Source organism: Papio anubis, chromosome 12 (genome assembly GCF_008728515.1).
Source record: "Papio anubis isolate 15944 chromosome 12, Panubis1.0, whole genome shotgun sequence".
In the NCBI taxonomy this organism is placed as follows: Eukaryota; Metazoa; Chordata; class Mammalia; order Primates; family Cercopithecidae; genus Papio; species Papio anubis.
The window spans coordinates 69,343,429-69,366,802 of NC_044987.1; the positions used below are offsets into that span (position 1 = coordinate 69,343,429).

Genomic DNA, 23,374 nt, shown 5'->3' on the forward strand with positions numbered 1-23,374 from the left:
ACCCAGAAATAAACCCAAACACTTACAGCCAACTGATCTTCAATAAAGAAAACAGAAACATAAAGTGGGGAAAGGACATCTTTTTCAACAAATGGTGCTGGGATAATTGGTTAGCCACATGTAGGAGAATGAAACTGGATCCTCATCTCTCACCTTATACAAAAATCAACTCAATATGGATTAAGGACTTAAAACCTAAGACCTGAAACTATAAAAATTCTAGAACACTGGAAAAACCCTTCTAGACATTGGCTTAGGCAAGGATTTCATGACCAAGAACCCAAAAGCAAACGCAATAAAAACAAAGATAAATAACTGGGGCCTAATTAATCAGCTTTTGCACAGCAAAAGGAACAGTCAGCAGAGTAAACAGACAACCCACAGTGTGGGAGAAAATCTTCACAATCTATACATCTGACAAAAGACTACTATGCAGAATCTATAATAAACTCAAACAAATCAGTAAGAAAAAAACAATCCCATCCAAAAGTGGACTAAGAACATGAACAGACAGTTCTCAAAAGAAGATATACAAATGGCCAACAAACATATGAAAAAATGCTCAACATCACTAATGATCAGGGAAATGCAAATCAAAGCCATAATGCGATACCATCTTACTCCTGCAAGAATGGCCATAATCAAAAGATCAAAAAACAGTTGATGTTGGAGTGGATGTGGTGAACGAGGAACACTTCTACACTGCTGGTGTCAACATAAACTAGTACAGCTACTATGGAAAACAGTGTGGAGATTCCTTAAAGAACTAACAGTAGAACTACCATTTGATCGAGCAATCACACTAGGGGGTTTTACTCAGAGGAAAGGAAGTCATTATTCGAAAAAGATACTTGCACATGCATGTTTATAGCAGCACAATTCACAATTGCAAAACCATGGAAACAACCCAAATGCCCATCGATAAGTGGATAAAGAAACTGTGCCATATATATATATATATATATATATATATATGCATACATACATTGCGCAGCCATGAAAAGGAATGAATTAATAGCATTTACAGTAACCTGGATGAGATAGGAGACTATTATTCTAAGTGATGTAACTCAGGGATGGAAAACCAAACATTATATGTTCTCACTGATACATGGGAGCTAAGCTATGAGGACACAAAGGCATAAGAATGATACAATAAACTTTGGGGACTTGGGGGGAAGAGTGGGAGGGAGGCGAGGGATAAAAGACTACAAATATGGTACAGTGTATACTGCTTGGGTGATGAGTGCACCAAAATCTCACAGATCACCACTAAAGAACTCACTCATGTAACCACATACCACCTGTACCCCAATAACTTATGGAAAAATAAAATAAAATAAATAAATAAATAAAATTAATGACTGTCTAAATAAATATACTTACTTACATTTTTGAATAGTTGCTCAGCAAGTTCTCTGACATGCTTTATCATCTTCACTGGGCTATTTTCTTCAACTTTAATTCTCTCTACTTCAAAGGCTACCAACTAGGAAAAAGAATCAAAAGGCAAAACATCAATTCCAAAATATGCCAAATTCAAAAACTGTGATAATTTCATACAATTTGCAAGCCAAAAAAATCCAACATATACATTATTTTTAAAACAAAATATTTTAGGTTTTGGGGTTTCACCTCCATTCTGGGGTTACAGGGTCAATCAAACCCTTGAATTGTATAGTGGTCCCTCCCTGAGGATTTAGGGCCCTATTTCTTCTAGGGAAAAGTCATTTCTGGAACTCAGAGAGACCCTGTCATTCCCCAGGCCTCAGTCAGAGAAATTCAGACAGTTAGAAAGTGTCTAAACACTTCCTTAACTCACAAAACATGAACCAAATGTCCAAGTCAGGATGCTCAGACTTTAGTCCTAGCTCTGCTGATAGTGTGTGATCTGGGACAAGGCACTTAAACTCCTGAGCTTCAGTTTTCTCATCTCTAAAATAAGATGGAAGAACAAAATGGCCTTTAGATTCCTTCTAGTCTCAAACTATCTCTTTATTAACTAATTTACTGGGAGAACTGTGTGAGTCTGTATACTTAGGGTAAAGAAAAGAAGGCTGACAGGAAAAAAAATTGTGGAGGGTAAATAGATGGACAATAAAAATAAAAAGGTACAATACAGGATTCTTCTAGGAACTAATAGATTCGCTGCATAGGCATATAAAACTATGGCTTACCTATTCTAGGCTAGGATTCAGAAAGATGATCAAGGGCAAACATTCTTTTCATTCTAAGACATCTAGCTGATGGGAGTGTGAGGACAAGGCCATGCACAATGCAAGCTGCCTCTCAAAGCCCCCGTAATACCCCATTGTGGTAGACTGCCCTAGGCTAAGTGAAAACAAGGATCACTTTCCCAGGAGCAAATGCTATTTTTCTACCAAAGCATTCCCAGGCAAATGGCCAAAGAGGGTAGAATGAGAAATTAGTTAGTTCTGATGGTTCATTTTTCTTAGGCTCTTGACTGATATATACATATGATTCACTGGTAGTCAAGTAATAAAAGTAAGACACCCAAAGTCACCACTGTAGGCCAAACAGAGAACTGGATGAACACTAATGGGTGACCCAATAGGAACCTTGGTTTATCATTGTTTCCAATCTAGAGTATATTTGTATAAACAATAAATAAATAAAAAATAAGTTAGCACATAAAGTTAGAGACATAAAATGAAGCCTAACGCAGTCGAGTGGCTCTCAGAGTCAATGACTTTGGGAGAGTTTGGAAGAGGTGGTGAGATAAGAGCAGAGCATGAAGAACAGAGGAGGGCACTCCAAGCACGGGAAAGACCTACAAAATAGAGGCTGTGGCAAGTAAGTTTTCTGTAAGTAACCTTGCTTTTTAGTTGTGATGAAGCTGTCAGAGGAAGATAAATTTGAATAGAAAAGAGAGAATATATAAACCAATGTTACTATTCATAAAGCTTCAAAGACTAACAAAATGTAGGTGCTAGAAAAGACCTTGGAGACCATCTATTTTAAACCCATAAAATATTATGTTATGAACTTAGTACAGAATCTAAAGGCTGATATGTTAGTAGAATCAATAACCAATCATGTTATATGTAGTATTAGAGAATCAATGACCAATAATTGATTACAAAAAATTGTCCACCTCAGGATGTTTCCTAAATCTTCATATGCTTTGTGTTATTAATTAAAGCATCTGATGCAGTAAACATATTCTACACAGAACTAAAACATGTGCCTCTTCTTTAAAAATTCTTACCTGTGAATACTTCACTATCTTTAAAAAAAAAAAAGATCCTTCTCCTCTGAACCAAAGATATTTAAGACCTTCATTCCTACCTTCCCTATATAAAAGAAAATCACCAGAGGCAAAACATGACCACTATCACGATTCTCCAATATCTTGGGATCTAGGAATGTGGTTTTTTTATAGATATCAAGAAACTTTTTAGATTTTTGGTTCTAATATAGTACTCTTTCAAAAACTGAAATGAGAATAATATTCTTGTTCTACCCACCAGAGTGGGCTGCTGTGAATATAGAGTTAAATGATAAATGGAAAGGTGCTTTTAAAAAAGAGCACAATAAATGCAAATAGCATTCTTATTTTGAGTCACATCTGCCCTATTTCTCCCTTTATATGGCTAATTCCTTGAAGACAGAGACAGAAATCTGTTTTCCATATATTTAATGTCTCCTAAGACAGGTAGAGAAGAGTTGAAAATTGATTAGTGAGAATGCCACAAACTTAAACTATGGCTCTATGATTCTGATAGACCAAATGTAACTCCAGTTTGAAGTAATTTCAGCTATCTTAGCTTCAAATTAGAGCTTTCTCCCTATAACACTGACAAAAGAATTACTGTATTAGGGCCTTTAAAAATAAGAGTTCTATTTATACAATCACTGTTACCTTTTCAAAAAGATTTTAATCAACTATTTTTTAAAATATAATAGTTTAAAATATGAATAGTTTTTGGAGTATGAGTGGTTTTCAGTTACATGGATGAATTATATAGTGGTGAATTCTGAGATTTTGGTGCACCCATCACCTGAGTAGTGTACATTGTTCAATTAATTAAAATTCAGTTGTTCAAAAATTATATGTACTTTCAAGGCATCTTATAATTTTTTTGGTAATTTTTATAATCCACATTAAAATATCGAGATTTGATAAGCATAATAAATAACATTGGGATTAATACCTAATTTATATATGACTATATAAATATGAAAAATGTTACTTTTTGCTTTTAACTACTAGTCTAATTATGTCTATAAATAATGCCTTCATTTAATAAGAACTATACCTCATCAAAGAGATCACAAGATCTATAAGGAGGACCTCTTTCTGAAACAAAACCTGCAAATGCCATTCCATTGAGTACTTTAGTGAGGAAATCATTCTCGACCAAACCACGCTGCCCCAAGAATGCTGTCTGTGAAAAAAGAAAACGTGAAATAATAATTTATCACTTGGTAATGGACAAATGGTCAAAACAAAAATACAATAAAAAGAGCAAGGCCTATATAAATCCCTTCATGTATAAATATGTGTTGTCATAAAATACATTTCTCTCAAAGAGAGTTATTCTGAAATACTACATATATTGAAAAGAATAAAAATGAATCTGTCTCCATGTTAGGAGAAGAAATCAGAAATTAACATTCAATTTTAAAAGAAAAATTGATTTAAAGTTAACATATTCTAAGACAGTATGTGAATTCCATATTATTATTAAGAACCAATATCTAACCACATAGAGATTTTAAATAATCACATTTGATAAATCAAGGTCAAAATAAATGGCTAGGAAAAAAAAATCAAGTAGTTTTATTAAATTAGAATATATTTCTTGGACAGACACAATACAGTACTCTATATCTTACTTTGTGGAAATGTATTACTGGCTCTGCATGAATTCTTATAAGTTGCAGGCAGGATCTATATCCTTGGAAGAGTTGTGCAAATAATCTAAGGAAAACTGCTCGCACCTCTTTATCCTAAAAATATAAGAAGAAAGGTTAGGTAATTTAACTTTTTAAAAACAAATGAAATATCGAGTCAAAAAGGTGACCTTTTCATATATCCCAAGGACCTTTGGCATATATCCCAAGTCCTTTGATTTTTATATGCACCAAAACAATTACAGTCACAACCAAATATAAGACAAATATAAGAAGAAAAAACTCTTAAGACTGTATTTAATCCAGCTTTTATTGGAATCACAGTTTAGAACTGTAAGAAAACTGACAGATTCTGTTAGTCAATGCCTTACTTAATTGATCAGGAAATGAAGGTCAAGAATGCTTAAGTATATGTGTTCAGCTCCCTGAGGTTCCTTATTGGTTACAAAACCCACTGCTAAGAAATGCACTGAGCAAAATAAAAAAGGGGCCTCTGTTATATATATAACCTTCTATGGCTTCTAATTGGAACTATTTCCATCCACACACTCTTCAAACTTGATTCTCTCCTATAACCAACATTCTTTATATCCATTTTTGTAAGCATCTCTTCTGTTTTTAATCCTTGCCTGGCTGTTTCAATTTGATGCTTGGCACAGTTTTCCAGGCTATAATCTAGGCTCTGATTTTCTGTCCTACACTTAACTCATGCCTCCTCAGGGCAACAGTCTTAGCCCTAGTGGCCTGTTGCCCAGTGTGCTTCCCTGTGCCTCCTTCTTGAGAAGGACATAAGGACAGTCAGTGGCAAGTCTCTTAATTTCTAGTTTTGGGCACTTTTTACTCTGCTGTCCATCTAACTCTAACTTCACTTAGCTTCTTTAAAAACCCTACAAATAAAAGAACAGCTCTCTTCAACAGCATTAAATGTAAATATTAAACTTCTTACCAGCATTTTTGAGTGGGATAAAGCTGTTCGTGGAGGAGGAAAAGCATGATCTGCTACTTCCAAATCTGGGTGTAAAATCTAAAGCAAAAAAGTTTTGTTATGTAAAATATCTTAATATCAATGAAATCTATTATTGGGACATTAAGATGAAAATGTCAGCATATGAATTATAATATATTCCCTCCATTAATACAATTCAATTAGCTGGGGTAGTTCTATATGTACCACTGTAGAAAGATCTCCAAGACAAAATATTCAGTTGAAACATGTTCTAGAAAAATACACATAGTATGGTCTAATTTATTTGAAAATAAAACAAAATAAACCCTAAATCTACATAGGTATATATATATATAGAGAGAGAGAGAGAGAGAGAGAAATGAGAATGAAAAGTTCTGAAAAAAAAAATACACTAAACTATAAAATAGTAGTCATGTCTGGTAAGGGAATAATCTATATAGCTGAATTTTTAAAAACAGCTGCTTGTTTTTATGTTCTAAGTGTAATGAAAAATTACTGAGGAGAGGCCAGGTGCAGTGGCTCATGCCTGTAATCCCAGCACTTTGGGAGGGCAAGGTGGGTGGATCACTTGAGGTTAGGAATTCGAGACCAGCCGGGCCAACATGGTGAAACCCTGTCTCTAGTGAAAATACAAAAATTAGCTCAGCATGGTGGCACATGCCTGTAGTCCCAGCTACTTGGGAGGCTGAAGCAGAATAGCTTGAACCTGGGAGACGGAGGTTGCAGTGAGCTGAGATCGCACCACTGCACTCCAGCCTGGGCGACAGAACAAGACTCTGTCTCAAAAAAAAAAAAAAAAAAAAAAAAAATTACTGAGGAGAAAGAAAATAAGATTTTGAACTTTGCAGTCTAAACAGGTAAAAGTATAAAACCATGTCACAAAAGTGCTAAAATATATAAAGTGCAATATGTGAAATGTAAAGCATAATTAATTCAACTTAGGGAAAACTAAACAAAAAATAAAGTAACATTTGAGTTAAGCTTTGAAGGAAAGCAGGTTGGGGAGCAGCTGGGAAAGAAGGGCCTGTGTAGGACTTACACAGAGAAGATGAAATTGTATCAGTATGTAGCAAATTTTCTCCTTGCAGAATCATTTTCAAATACTAAGGTTTTTGATGGTATGCTGAGAACAGACCAAAAGACTCAAAACAACACTTAAAGACAACACTAAAATATTGGCAGTTCAAGTCATTGAATCACAAGCACAGCACAAAATATTTTGGTGTCTATAAAATAATCCATTGTTATTACACAGTTTAAGTATAGTGTTGCCATTTGATTATAATTATTTACTAATGAAACAAAGCTTATATGCTTGTGTGTTGATGTTCCCAATCATCCATGAAATGTAGTTTCTTTTTGGTCCTAGTTTGACGATACATTATGCTCCTATTTCTTTTTTTCTTTTCTTTTTTTTCTTTTTTTTTTTTTTTTTTGAGACGGAGTTTCGCTCTTGTTGCCTAGGCTGGAGTGCAATGGCATGATCTCAGCTCACGGCAACCTCCGCCTCCTGGGTTCAAGTGAGCCTCCTGTCTCAGCCTCCTGAGCAGCTAGGATTACAGGTGTGCACCACCACAGCTGGCTAATTTTTTGTCTTTTTTTTTTTTTGTAGCGATGGGATTTTGCCATGTTGGTCAGGTTGGTCTCGAACTCCTGACCTCAGATGATCCGCCCACCTCAGCCTTCCAAAGTGTTGGGATTACAGGTGTGAGCCACCACACCCGGCCCTATGCTCCTATTTCTTATTCACGGAACAGTAAGTAGTACCTAATCCACCATTGTGCTTAGTAACTATAACAATATGTATACTCAGTTTTACCAAAAAGGAATTTTACACATTGATCAAATTTGGTGGCACAGGTGTTGCAGGTTTAGGTATACGAGTATGCAGCAGAACCCTTACCAGGAGCCATTGGCTTAAGAAGTACAATCTTACTCTTTGTTAATTTTGGTACTTAACCCCTAAATAACTATTCATATCACTAGTAAGTAACCACACATAAGATTTAATCCCTATAGGAATTCTAGAAACATTAAACTTTCTTCAGTCATTCAAATACTACCTTCTCAGCTTTTGCTATATATACATATACCATCTATGCAATTATATAGTCAAGATTTTTCTTTAAATTGTCTTTAAATCAACTCCTTTTTTTTCTTTTTTCTTTTTTTGGTGAGATGGAGATTTACTCTTGTTGCCCAGGCTGGAGAGCAATGGCGCGATCTCGGCTCACCGCATCCTCCACCTCCCAGGTTCAAGCGGTTCTCCTGCCTCAGCCTCCTGAGTAGCTGGGATTACAGGCATGTGTCACCATGCCTGGCTAATTTTGTATTTTTAGTGGAGACGGGGTTTCACAGTGTTGCCCAGGCTGATCCTGAACTCCTGACCTCAGGTAATCTGCCCGCCTCAGCCTCCCAAAGTGCTGGCATTACAGGTATGAGCCACTGTGCCCGGCCTTGTTTTGGTTTTTGAGATGGAGTCTAGCTCTGTTACCCAGGCTGGAGTGCAGTGGCGCAATCTCGGCTCACTGCAACCTCTGCTTCCCAGGTTCACGCTATTCTCCTGCGTCAGCCTCCTGAGTAGCTGGGATTACAGGCATGTGCCATCATGCCCAGCTAATTTTTGTATTTTTAGTAGATTCTCTAACTGTTCCCATTTCACAGATACCACTATGACAACAAAAAAGACTAACACAAATTTGAAAGTTTTCTGAGAATAAAATCCCTCCTGGTTATCCTAGGCTTCTAAGTTTCTATTTAAGAGGGAAAAAATGTTTTAAATAGCCCAGAATAAAATATTCTTAAAGTAGACTATGAAGGCCTTAGTTCTAGTAATGTGTTGAAAAGGAATGCAGAATTTCTACACTTCAATTTTCTGATGATAAGCACCTAAAATGCTATCAGTAAAACAAAATACCATGTTTTCAAAATTCAGCTAAGATAAAATAACTGCAAAAAAAATTCAATCTGTTTCAATGAGAAAAACTGAAGCCACAAGATGTTTTAAAGCTTTACTTGGCTTGAATGTAGTGTATACTTCTCCTTCTTTGGTATTTCTATTCATATGGCATTTAGAGTGGAATGTTGGACATTTTATGTATCAGTAAGACACATCTTTCTGTAATAACCTGAAAGTATTGGCAAGACAATATTACAGTGTTTTGTAGGTACCAAAGAGGAATGAGATGCCAATAGGGAGGCTAGAGAAGAGAAGCCAACACCTAATGGGGGATCTTAGGGGAATCAGGGATTTCAAGGCAGAGCCTTGTTTTCACAGGTGAATTTCCAATACCTAGGACAGTACTAGGTCCTGTACGCTGAATGAAGGAAGCAATGTAGAACAAATATTCAGTTAGGATCCAAAATATATGTTTTAGGTAACTACCTAGTAAACAAATAATTCTAAATACTATAGAAGAATATGTTCATGTTTCCAACATATAGCTTTCTTTAAAGTAACAAACTGTATTGACAAACATTTTCAATTTCAGTTATCTTAGCTTCAGATTTAAATAAAGAGAAAGTTACTATTACAAAAACATGTCATACCAAAGAAAGAGCTGATTGCGTCTGATGTAGAAGTGGTTCTGGGAGAGAAGAGAGGTGAATACATTCAGGAATTTTAATAGTGCCTCCATCCAAATCTGCTATGATTACATCTAACTGAAAGAGATAAAAAAATTAACCTATAATTACGGAAATACATTTGTTGTTAAGCAAATTATTTTTCCCTTGACTAATTCAAAATGAGAAGAATCACGTGTGGAAGAGACACTTGTTTGTCCAGAGTAGTACAATTCTGGGCTAACAAGTTCCCAGCAACACTGTGTTTCCCAGCTTCCTTTGAAATTAGATGTGGCATGTGGCTAAGATTCTGCCAATAAAACATGAGAAGTGACATATTCCTGTCCTTCAAGAGAGGGGATATGTAAAGCTCTCCTATGCTGTCTTTCCTTTTCCCTTAGACTAAAATTATAAACCGACAGCAAACCAGCCTTCAAGCATACACATGATGACAATGCCTGGGAGGATTCTGTTGGAGAAACAAGAAGGATGGAAGCTTGGATCTTGAATGACTTCATAGAGCAGATTGGTCTGGCATAATGGAACATGTCTATGGACTGCTGCATGAGTGTTCAATGACACTATTTTGTTTCAGTCATTGCCTTTTGTTCTGATTTTACTGTATATGCGGCTGCAGCAAGCACAGAGGATTGCATTTCAGACACTTTATTCAAGTAGTTTAGTAATATTCTAAACAAATTAGTATTTATTACAAGAATTAACAAAGCAGTTAGTATACATCAAAAGGGTACTGTTTAGCCACTTAGAAAAATCTGATTTTTAGCATTTTACAAAAGTCTATTTAAAAATAACTTACATAAAAATGTAAGAGAAAACAGCCAAGATGAGTGAAGCTGTTATATTGACAATATTATAATTCATTCTAATTTATTCATTACGATTTTAAGAAATTTGCATTTGGCAACACTTGGTTTGTCCTACCTCCAGCGACTGTTTTTATTTATTTATTTGGCAACACTTGGTTTGTCCTATCTCCAGTAACTGTATGTATGTATGTATGTATATGTGTATGTATGTATGTTTGTATGTATGTATTTTTGAGACGGAGTCTTACTCTCACCCAGGCTGGAGTGTAGTGGTGCAATCTTGACTCATTGCAACCTCCACCTCTCAGGTTCAAGCGATTCTCCTGCCTTAGCCTCCTGAGTAGCTGGGATTAGAGGCATGCGTCACCAAGCCCAGCTAATTTTTTGTAGTTTTAGTAGAGGCGGGGTTTCTCTATGTTGGCCAGGGTGGTCTCAAACTCCTGACCTCAGGTGATCTGCCTGCCTTGGCCTCCCAAAGTGTTGGGATTTCAGGTGTGGGCCACCGTGCCCGGCCTCCAGTTTCCATTTAGAAGAAATAAAATTACCTACAAACCAGGTGGGTATGCTTCTAATTAGTATTAATTAGGTTTTATTGAATGTTTATTGATTTATACATATTTTTATATGGTGATACCAAAATTAAATAGGAACTAAGTATCAACACCTAAAGTTAGAAAGAATGATGACTATACGAATGAAAGTCCTATTTATAATGTTGAATAATATTTTGTTACTTTAAATGATACCTCTGATTTGGTTACAACTGTAATTACTTAGTTGCTGGCATTTAAAACTAAAACAGAAGCAGAATTACAAAATCTTAGGGATCTGTGGAACACAGACGTTATACAGCCTAATTTTACATTAAAGAATTTCTCTCAGACTCCCTGTAAAGTGTCACATAATCTTTTCCTTACACTCTACTTACAGTGCTTGAGAGTACACTCCTCATCTCACATAAGGAAATCCATTCTATAACCGGGCAGTTCTAATTGTTGGAAATACTTTTAATGGGCAGAAATCCGTTTCTATAGCCACTTTATCCACCGATTCTATTTCAGCCTTTTAGAGTTACAAAAAATGAATCTCAACCCTTCTTCTATGACAGTAACTTAAATACTTATCTTTACCTGTGAAATAGTATCAGCTTATTACCTGAGAAAATTTCCTTAGGCCCTTACAGAATATAGTTTCTAAATACTTGATAATCCTGGATGTCCTTTTCTGATAAGCTTTATTTTGTTACAGTCCCTCATGAAGAGTGATACACAGAACTAAATGAATTATTCCAGAACTGGCTTGAATGTAGAGTATACTTTTCCTTCTTCGGTATTCCTATTCATATGGCATTAAGAATACAAAAATTTGGTGGAAGCTCGTATCAAACTTGTGTTCTACTAAAACTCTTCACTCTTTTGAATATGCTTTCTGCTTTGTTAGTTATCAGCAATTTGGTATCAAGACAGGTCTCACTTCAAAATATAAATCAATTATGCACTAATATCAAAAGTATAAATAGAATATTAGTAGATTAATTTATCTTTTGTCATATGTAAGAGGAATAATAAAGATAAACAATGCACCAAAAGAGGGATATTTAAAAATATTAATAAATTCCTTTAGAAAACCTCCTATACTTGTATATGGCAAAATTAATATACAGACTTTTCAATGATATTTTTCTTCTATCCAATCTTTTCTACTGGAAATGCTACAGATCTGAAAATAGTGATTAGTTGAAATGTTATAGGACCCAAAGTAATATGATAAACTTCTGGACTCAATAACTGGAAACTTTAAGGATGAATACTTACAAGTTCGTGGATATCAGTTTTAAAGATAGAATGTACTCCAATAATGAAAGGTGTTGGGGAACTCAGAACTTCCAGTAGCTGAGCCGGGAGAATAGGGATATAAGGATAACTGGAAAGAATAAAAATACGTGTCACATATATTTTTCTTTAACATAAACATATTTTCTTTCATCTTTATGCTGTATAAGTTGCATATTACTTAGGTTTAGAAATTATCAATAATGTTTTCATGCTTTTTAATACTAAAATTTTGGAAAAAATGATTTAAAAATCTTCATGTGAAAAACACAATAAGATATAAGACATAAAGTGAATGGAATCCAAGCCTGCTTCCTTAACCTTTGTTTCTTCTAGGCAAGCAGTCTCTTTAGGTCTTCTAATATTGTTTGAAAGCATTTTTCCTTACATAGAAACCCGACATTAGACAGTAACACTGACTCTCTGATAGGGCCTCCCCTCTCAATATGAGGCAATGATTTGTCTATATAAAATAAGCACTCAAATTCCACTGTCTATACTTGATTTTTGCGTTCAATAAGAATGGCAAAAACAAAAACAAAAACAAAAAACCAGGACCAATAATTCTCTATCTTATCTAAAAAGTTAAGAAAAGTACCTAAATTAAAAAAAATTTTTTAAAGAAATTCTGGAATCTAAAATTTTATCTAGTTTATATGAACTAATTTCCTAGATGTTAGATTATCAGTTGATTAAACAGTATATTAGAGGTATGCTATTCTAGCTATAGCACTATTAGGCATCACTGTTTTGTTTTTTAAGTTTTTATTAGGAAAATTTTTTTAACATATCCCATAAAAAAACAGAGGAAAAAATTATAATGAAGCCCTGCAGTAATTGTCAACTTTGAGAATTACCAATGCACGGCTACGTATATATCTCTACCCACTTTTTTTCTCTTCTCTACTGTATTATTTTCGAGCAAATCCCAGATGTCACATTGTTTACCCATAAATACTTCAGTGGGTATCTAAGAAAGATAAGAGCTTTTTATTAATAGAATCTCTACCATTATAACTTCTAAAAATTAATAATTCTTTAATATCAAATAGCACTGACTAGACATTTATGCCAAATGTGTTAAAAGACAATTAAAAGTTGCTGACAATACTATTCAAATTAAATATTTTTACACTAATCAACATTCAGTAATGGACAACTTGGAAAGTCTCAAATTCTAGACTAGATTTTATCAAAACTATGACTCATGTAACAGCATAACTTTGTGAAATACCCCTATGTGGTTCAAAACCATTGTGCCATAACATTATGACTTATCGACAATAAGTGATATGTAGTTTAGGAATAAATAAAATTAACAAATGAAAACCTCACCTATATTTAAGAGGAAACATTAAAGATTCTAGGGCTCGACAAGCATCGCTAAGTCTCTGGAAACTTGCAGAATGGAAGAGAACCTTATTTTCTGTGAGGACTGCACAAAAGAGGCTGAGGACATTCTGAATTCCTGAAAACATAAGAGCAAGGACTTACCAAATGCATTTAATTTTATATGTGTTGTCAGCAATCATAGACAGTATACACGGAAAGAAAAAGCCAGTAATTTTGGACTCTGAAGGAAAATACTTGGTTAAACTGTAAATTCCATGTAATCTATGAGTATTTGTTTTCCCAAACTTTCAGTTTTGCCTTTATTCTTCAAATCAGGTAATACTCATTGAACATATTAGTTGTTTGGAAATACACTATTACCTTCTTTTCAATTTCATCTCTAAGGCCTGTATTGAGGTTCCTGTTTTAGAATGCTAGCATTGTTCTAAAAACTAACCCTTGCAGAATCTATTTGTCTGATGTTACTAATACCACACCAGCTTTGTTGTTGTTGAAATTTGCCTACTATATCTTTTCCCATCTTTTAATTTCAACCTTTCTCTACTTCTTGTAAACAGCATGCACAAATGCTCTGCAATTTAATGATGGGGTTACGTCCTAATAAACCCATTGTAAAGTTGAAAAATCTTAAATTGAACATAAATCAGAGACTGTCTGTAACTGAAATATTTTAGTCTGACAACCTTTGTCTTTTAACTAGTTCACTTAATCCATCGATACTTATTGTAATTATTGAGATATACACTAATATATAGAGATATATGTGGTATCTTATTTTATGCTTTTTATTCTATCTTCTCTTTTTTCTTTCTTTTAGATTTCTCCTGTCTCTTCTTTCATCCCCTCTGTTAGTATGGTATTTATAAACTCTTTTTCTATTTTTTTAGTGGCAACTCCAGAAAATACAACATACATACTTATGACATTGAAGTTAAATAAATACATAATTTCTTATTTTCTCCTGTTTATTACTGAACCAAATTATCTTTCTTTATATCACTTCAACTTTAATCATACAGATCCAGTAAAGCAAGAGTCCCCATTTGTTTTCTCAAGGTAAAATACTATATTGTCCCTTTATCATAGCTTATTTCTTCATGTGACATGCAAATTTCCTTAGTCTATTATTAATTGCTATTCCCTCTTATCATTTCCAACTTATCCCATGTGATACATCAGAATCTTTAGTTCAGATTTTAATCTTCGCTCATTTTGATTAATGTAATAGTTTCATAAGTGATTTTCCTAATCCAGTCCTTATTCCCTTCAAATCTACCCTCCAGATAGTTTCTAGAATAAAGAAAAAAAATGATATAATGACTAAAGAAATCTAAATATATTTTCAAGTGGTTTAAAAAATTCATATTAAATCCACAAGAATAAATGCTACAAATTTTACAAAATACATTCTTGTGGATTTCACATGAATTTTAAAAACCCACTAAGGTTTTGGTACACTTGAACAACAGTGGAAATGAATGAGCTAGCATTATATGTATCATCATGACTAACTCTCCCAAGTATAATACTGAGTGAGGGTAGTAAGGCGTACAATGATGATATAGTTGTGAAAACAAAATAAATCTCAGGATCCCCAAACCACCAAGCCAAAGGGAAGTCAAGCTAGAAACTGCACCAGGAAAATCTACCTCCTATTTTATTCCTAAATAAGATAGCTACAAAGATTAAAAAAAAAAAAAAAAAAAAAAAAAAGGCTGGATGTGGTGGCTCACACCTGTAATCCCAGCACTTTGGGAGGCTGAGGCAGGTGGATCACTTGAGATAAGGAGTTTAAGACCTGCCTGGCCAACATGGTGAAACCTTGTCTCTACTAAATATATAAAAATCAGTGTGGTAGCAGACGCCTGTAACCTCAGCTACTCGGGAGGCGGGGGCAGGAGAATCGCTTGAACCCGGGAGGCGGAGGTTGCAGTGAGCCGAGGTTGCACCATTGCACTCCAGCCTGGGCAACAGAGCAAGACTCTGTCTCAAAAAAAAAAAAAAAAAAAAAAAAAAAAAGCTACATACGTCCCATACCTCCCTCACAATTTGCCCACAAAGAAATTCCTTGTGGACAAAGGACAGACAAAACTCAAAGTCATCAAAGTCATCCCTGTACTCCTATGAGACAAATGTGTATCTGATTACTTCCTCTGCCCTATTATTTCACTAAGCCAGACTAAGACTTAAGTGACTATTCCTCTATCTGCCACTCACATGTAAATTGTGTATTCAGTAAAAGGCTAATCAGAGACTCAAAAGAATGCAACCTTTTGTCTCTTATATACCTATGACCTGGAAGCCCCCTCCCCTGCTTTGAGTTGTCCCGCCTTTCCAGACCGAACCAATGTACATTTTATGCATATTGATTGATGTCTCATTTTTCAGCAGGTGGCTAGCCAGACATGAGCAGGGAAGGAGAGGACCCCCTCACTCCCACGCCACCACCAAGAATGTCAGGCAACCATCAGGTGATGGTCAGGTGATTATTAAACTGTCTCTCTAAAATAATAATTGGTCATAGCTGATGCCAGGGAAAGGCAATCTTCCAATAGACAGAAACATCTGAAACTGGTGATCAGCAGCTTCCTGATAAAATCTCAGGAGTTGGAGAGTGGGCTCATGCCTGTGCACTAAGAGGCAAAATGGCAGAGTTTAACTGGTATATGACCCTCTAGGAACATTTGGACTGGTAAAGGAAGAATGCCTCCAGTGAGCATGCGTACAACTCCAGTAAACACATGGCACATGTGACCCCTACCAAATGCTGACAGGTCTTTGTGCATGTGGAGTGCCCACCCCAAGGGAAGAATCCAAGGAGGAGAGATGCAAGACCCTGAACACATGACAACATATAAAATCCCGAGTCAAAGCTCTTACAGTGCACTTAATCTCTCAAGTTGTCTGCTTGGCCCTCTTCCAAGTGTACTTTACTTCCCTTCATTCCTGTTCTAATGCTTTTAAATAAACTTTCACTCCTGCTCTAAAACTTGCCTTGGTCTCTCACTCTGCCTTATGCTCCTTGGTTGAATTCTTTCTTCTGAGGAAGCAAGAATTGAGGTTGCTGCAGACCTGTATGGATTTGCTGCTGGTAACATACTTTGGTGCTGTGGCTTGGATACATTCCCTAATATTAACATACTTTGGTGCCACGTGATTCGAATATGCTTCCACAGTGGTAAGACATCTCTATGCCTCACCTTCTATGGCTGGAGGTGTTTAACCCTTGTACACAGTTTTGTTTGCTCTTTTCATTCTCCGGCTTACTAACCACCCCCCAGAACAATTCTCTGCCACAGTGGCTCTGTTCCCCAAGCTCATCTCTCAGCTCCTGCTGATGGGTAGCTCACAGGGGTAGGAAGGACCTTGGAGTCCTTCACAGGTAAGATCCTTGACCTGAGACACAAAGGTTCTCCTAGACAAGAGGCTCATGAGAGTGGTAAGGCTAAAGCCTAAAACTGTGCAATGTCTGGGGTTTCCTCTGCTTTTTCAACTAAAATTGGCTCTTTCCCAAAAACCCACACCACCTATTCTCCCGTTTTCTGTGTGTATTCTGAAATGGCCTTGTACACCCTTCAGACTGTCCACCTCGAGGCAAGTTAGCCTCTTTTGCTTTCACTTTGCATGCCATGTAACTGTTATTGGTACACCCTCAGCTCTTGCGGAATTTGCGCAGCAGCAAAAACATGGGCTCCCTTGTGGATATCTCGAGACTTATACTAGTTTTTACCCTACCAGCTCAGATGACCTCTAATCCTTCCTCTGTCTGTTGGCACACTGCTAGGACAGACACTAATTGGATCCCCAGTCAGCTCCTTATGACTTACCATATGCTTTTCGTTCCTGTTATGGTCCAGGGCTGAGTTTTCCGGTGGCTTCTGAAGTAGTTTGCTGCCCGCATAGGGCCTCATTCTAGCCCTTTAAGGACCCCATCTACCTGCTTTTTTTGAGTTAGCACCCCTTCGGGAGGAGGGGAAATTCTTCCTTTGCCATTTGTGAATTCTTACATCAAGCCGTAAGTCCTCCAGAGGTTACTACTTTATGTTAAGAAGACAAATAAATGTTGCCCTCTCAAATCCAAGGGATGTTGTTTTTGGAAGCCTAAGAAAGGTTTCCATGATTATTCCTCTGGCTTCTTCCTACTTCCTCCTGGAGCTTCCATTTCTCTAATCACTTCCATGCCTTTCTCAATATTCATCAAGATCTTCAAGGTCATATTTGAAGGGAGGGAAGTTCAGCCCCCTTGCAGCAGTTAGCTGAAAAACAGGTTTCTTGTCTAGTTAGAGAACAAGGGAAATGGGAATCTGAGAAAAGGGATAATCATTTTGTTGCTAGAATGCTCCAAGTGAGAGTCACTGGAAGGTCATGGAGGCAAGAATATAGGATGGCGCAAGGCCGCCGGCACAAGAGACCCATAGGACAGAGACGGAGGCTGGTCCCAAGTTAACAGATTATCATTAGAACAGAGATGAAGGCAAGGTTAGGGGTAAATAGTAAGACCAGTTCATTCCGGAACCCCACGGATGAACAGGAGAGGGCTCTCTGTTCACTCTGGTATCTCTTCTGTGAAAAGAGGGTACCGAAGTTAAGGGTACATGGTAAGATCAACTCATTCCAGAACCCTAAGGACAAATGGGGGGCGTCCTATTCAGGATAATAGGAAGAGAAGACACTTTTTTACTTTTTTTCTCGTATTCTCTCTTCACAGATGGGTAATTCCATCTTCATACCACAGGACACAACCCTCAGATGCATTCTCAAGAACTGAGAAAAGTTTGACTCCAAAACCCTATAAAGGAAAAGGCTAATGTTTTTCTGTAATACAGCCTGAGTTGAATACAACTGTGCTCCAAGACCAGGAATCTTGGACAGAAAACCAAAATATTAACATCATCTATCAACTAGATTTACTTTGCCATCAGCAGGGAATATGGATAGAAATCCCCTATGTACAGGCCTTCATAGCCCTGTAAAACAACTCTGACTTTTGTTGGGCTTGTAAAATGGATCTAGTGATGATAGCTGCTATAGTCAGACAGCCCCCTCTGGTTGGTTCGGGACACTCCTTATTGGGTATACCCTGGTTTCAAGCCCCAGAAGGGCAAAAGATGACAGCTCAAACCCCACTGCCCCTTCTACCTCATTATATTCTAGTCTCCCAGGCCTGTAGCCCCTCCGTATCCAGGGCTATCATCTGGATACCACCCTCTTAGGTCACGCCCCCTTCAAGAGGCCAGTAGCCCCAGTGTACCCACTAGAGCCCAGACTCCATTCACTATGTAAGGCCTGAGCCAAATTACAGTAGAACTAGGGGAGTTTATGGAGGGCCCTGACAAATACATCAAAGGGTTCTGTAAACTGGGATTAACATTTGAACTCACTTGGAGGGATTTCTCAGTCATACTAGGGCAAATTCTGTCTAAGGGAGAAAGTGATTCCATTACGGAGGTGGCCCAACAATTTGGAAATCCAATGCGCATGACTGACCCTGGTGGCTACCCTGTAGGAGCCATCACAGTTCCCCAGGTTAACTCCAAGTGGGATTACAATACCCAGGGAGGTATATGGGGAAGAAACCACATGCTCCTCTGCCTGGTAGAAGGGATAAAAGCTAGCAGAACAAAGGCTGTGAACTATAATACATTGGCCTTAACAGATCAAGGTCGTCTTGAAAACCCCATCACTTTCCCAGAGAGGCTACAAGAGGCCCTAGTGAAACATACTAACCTAGACCCAGAGACATCAGAAGGGCAACTGGTCCTACAGGACCATTTCCTAACTCAGGCAACCCCAGATATTCAGAGCAAACTCCAAAAGCTACCATTGGACCCCAATACCCCTATGCCTGACATTCTCAAAACAGTTGCCTTGGTCTTTTACAACAAGGACCAAGAGGAAGAAGAAAGGGCTCAGGAAAAGGAGAGGTAAATGGAAAAGTGGCAGCTCCAACTATTGGCTGTCTTAGAAGTCCACCAGCTCCCTCCAATTTGCCCTAGGAATATCTTCCCAAATAATCGCCATTGGTATAAGAAGCCAGGCCACTGGAAGGCCAACTGCATCAATGGGACAGATGGGAAAAAGCCTTGCATGGCTTGCCCCCCTCCACCACAAACCTGGCAACTGGGAATAGGACTGCCCTGAGGGCTGGAGGGCTCCTGGGAGAGAATCTCTGACCTTGAGCTGAAGTGGCCTACAATCCAGCTGGCTCCCAGATCAAACATCACTATTGAAGGGACAGAGCCAAGGAATGCTTTGGATGTGGCAGGTAGGACTATAAGTTTTCTTTTGGACACTGGAGTAGCCTACTCAATGCTTACGTCTTTTCCTGGGCAATTATCCTCCAAATCCTGCCAGATAATGGGGATAAATGTAGTGCCCATAACCAGGAGGTTTACTCCTTTGTGCTGCCTATCTGGGGGAACTGTCTTTTCTCACTTGTTTTTAGTGATGCTAGAATGTCCCATACCCCTTTTGGGAAGAAATATTTTATTTAGTCTAGGGGCTCAGTTAACCTTTCCTCCAGGGCAGACATCCCTTTTCCAACTGCAATCTTATGCCTCAAGGAAACCACACACAAGAATGAACTGCCCATGGACTGTATCATTAATCCAGAGGTCTGGATATGTTCCTACTGTCATATATAACATTTAAAAATGTTACAACTGCAAAACAGTTAAAATTATTACTTTCTATATATTTTTATTTATTAAAGTTCTAGGATACATGTGCAGAATGTGCAGGTTTGCCAAATAGGTATGCGTATGCCATGGTGGTTTGCTGCACCCATCAAACTGTCATCTACATTAGGTATTTCTCGTAATGCTATCCCTCCCCTATCCCCCGACAGGCCCAGGTGTGTGATGTTCCCCTCTCTGTGTCCATGTGCTCGCATTGTTCAACCCCCACTTAAGAGTGAGAACATGCAGTGTTTGGTTATCTGTTCCTGTGTTAGTTTGCTGAGAATGATGGTTTCCAGCTTCATCCATGTCCCTGCAAAGGACATGAACTCAACCTTTTTTATGGCTGTATAGTATTCCATGGTGTATATGTGCCACATTTCTTTATCCAGTCTATCACTGATGGGCATTTGGATTGGTTCCAAGTCTTTGCTATTGTGAACAGTGCTGCAATAAACATATGTGTGCATGTGTCTTTATAGTAGAATATAGTAGATTTATAATCCTTTGGCTATACACCCAGTAATGGGATTGCTGGGTCAAATGGTATTTCTGGTTCTAGAAACTTGAGGAATTGCCACACTGTCTTCCATAATGGTTGAACTAATTTACACTCCCACCAAGAGTGTAAAAGAATTCCTATTTTTCCACATCCTCTCCAGCATCTGTTGTTTCCTTTTTAATGACTGCCATTATGGCTGGCATGAGATGGTATCTCACTGTGGTTTCGATTTGCATTTCTCTAGTGACCAGTGATGATCTTTTATTCATGTTTCTTGGATGCATAAATGTCTTCTTTTAACAAGTGTCTGTTCATATCCTTCACCCACTTTTTGATGAGGTTGTTTTTTTCTTGTAAGTTTGTTTGAGTTTTTTGTAAATTCTCTCAATATTAGCCCTTTGCTAGATGGATAGATTGGAAAAATTTTCTCCCATTCTGTAGTTTCTTTTGCAGTGCAGAAGCTCTTCAGTTTAATTAGATCCCATTTGTCTATTTCAGCTTTTGTTGCTATTGCTTTCAGTGTTTTAGACATGAAGTCTTTGCCTATGCCTATGTCCTGAATGGTATTGCCTAGATTTTCTTGTAGAGTTTTCAATAATTTTAAGTCTTACATTTAAGTCTTTAATACATCTTGAGTTAATTTTTGCATAAGGTGTAAGAAAGGGGTCCAGTTTCACTTTTCTGCATATGGCTAGCCAGTTTTCCCAACAGCATTTATTAAATAGGGAATCCCTTCCCCATTGCTTTTGTCAGGTTTGTCAAAAATCAGATGGTTGCAGATGTGTTATTTCTGAGGTCTCTGTTCTGTCCCATTGTTCTATATATCTGTTTTGCTACCAGTACCATGCTATTTTGGTTACTGTAGCCTTGTAGTATAGTTTGAAGTCAGGTAGCATGATGCCTCCAGTTTTTTTCTTTTTGCTTAGGATTGCCTTAGCTATACGGGCTCTTTTTTGGTTCCATATGAAATTTAAAGTAGTTTTTTTCTAATTTTGTGAAAAAAAGTCAATGGTAGCTTGATGGGGATAGCACTGAATCTATAAATTACTTTGGGCAGTATGGCCATTTTCATGATATTGATTCTTGCTATCCATGAACATGGGATGTTTTTCTATTTGTTTGTGTCCTCTCATGTCCTTGAGCAGTGGTTTGTAGTTCTCCTTGAAGAGGTCCTTTACATCCCTCGTAAGTTGTATTCCTAGGTATTTTATTCTCTTTGTAACAATTGTGAATGGAAGTTCACTCATGATTTGGCTGTTTGTATATTATTGGTGTATAGGAATGCTTGTGATTTCTTTATGCTTTTTTAAAAACTAAGAGAAGAAATAAAAAAATACACATATAGTCTATTTACCCACAGATTCGCCATTTCTAGTGTTGTTTGTTCGTGTGAAATCAAGTTATTAACTGGTCTCTCTTTCCTGCAGTCTTAAGGATTTCCTTTGATTTTTTGTTTTTTTGGAGACACAGTCTCACTCGATCACCCAGGCTGGAGTGTAGTGGTGCGATCTTGGCTCACTGCAACCTCTGCCTCCCAGGTTTAAAAGACCCTTCCAACTTAGCCTCTCAAGTAGCTGGGACCATAGCTGTATGCCATCACATCTGGATAATTTTTGTATTTCTTTGTAAACATGGGGTTTCAATATGTTGGTTGTGAACTCCTGGGATCAAGTGATCCACCCACCTCAGCCTCCCAAAGTGTTAGGATTACAGGTGTGAGCCACCACATCTGGCCTTCCTTTTGTATTTCTTATAGAGCAGGTCTACTACTAGCAACCAATCTGTTTTTGTTTACTTGAAGATGTCTTCATTTTATCTTTGTTTCTGAAAGATAGTTTTGCCAGTGACAGAATTCTTGTCTGACATTTTTTTTCTTTCAGTGCTTTTAATACATCACATCAATGCCTTCTGTCTCCCATTCTTTCTGTTGAGAGACCCACTGTAATAATATTCTAGTTCTTTTGATTCATATTGATGAATTATTTTATCTTGCTATTCTCAAGAGTTTGCTTTCACCAGTTTCACAATCATGCTGTGTCTACATGGGGATTTTTTTACTGTTAATCTGGGCTTCATTGTGTTTCTTGGGTCTACAGGTTAATGAATTCAACAAATTTTGGAAAGTTTTTGAGATTATTTCTTCAAATACACTTTTCTAATCACCCCCATATCCATCCAGTGGAGATGCTCTGTACCTAAAAGGTATTATTGTCTCAAAGGTCTCTGAGAATCTGTTATTTTATTTCAATCTTTTTCTCTATGTTCTTTATGCTGGATCATTTCTCTTGGTCTTTCACCAAATTTTATTTTTATTTCTGACATCTCAAATGTGCTATTAAGCTCAGCTAGAGAATTTCTGTTCTAGTTATTTATTTCGAGAAAGGGTCTTACTCTGTTGCTCAGGCTGGAGTGCAGTGGCATAATCACAGCTCACTGCAGCCCCAGCCTTCTGAGCTCAAGCGATCCTCCTACCTCAGCTTCCTGCATAGCTGGGACTAAGGGGTGCACCACCACACCCGACTAATTTTTTACTTTGTAGACATGAGTTCTCACTATGTTTCTCAGGCTGGTCCTGAACTCCTGGGCTTAAGAGATCCTCCTGCCTCAGCCTCCCAAAGTACTGGGATTACAGGTATGAGCCACAATGCCTGGCCTGTTTCAGTTATCATACTGTTCAATCTATAATGTCTATTTGGCTCTTTTTCAGTTTTTACTTCACTACTGAAATTGCCTAGGTGTTGAGCCACTCTCATTATATTTTGTCTTAATTCTTT

General features: G+C 37.3%; 1 protein-coding gene across 8 annotated transcripts in view; it reads right to left on the reverse strand.

Annotated features, from left to right (window-relative positions):
* Positions 1-23,374, reverse strand: part of SBF2 (SET binding factor 2) — a 517,824-nt gene that overhangs the window by 219,442 nt on the left and 275,008 nt on the right. For 7 of the 8 annotated variants that reach the window (XM_003910236.3, XM_017948646.1, XM_009186612.2 and 4 more), the window contains exons 7-13: positions 13,404-13,536; positions 12,051-12,159; positions 9,395-9,508; positions 5,825-5,902; positions 4,861-4,974; positions 4,281-4,409; positions 1,391-1,489 (exon numbers count right to left, since the gene is read on the reverse strand). In XM_003910236.3, the coding sequence (XP_003910285.3) occupies positions 1,391-1,489; positions 4,281-4,409; positions 4,861-4,974; positions 5,825-5,902; positions 9,395-9,508; positions 12,051-12,159; positions 13,404-13,536 (776 nt within the window). Of the gene's footprint in view, positions 1-1,390; positions 1,490-4,280; positions 4,410-4,860; positions 4,975-5,824; positions 5,903-9,394; positions 9,509-12,050; positions 12,160-13,403; positions 13,537-17,248; positions 17,615-23,374 lie in introns of those variants that run through there. The other variant, XM_021926093.2, reaches the window with a different exon arrangement.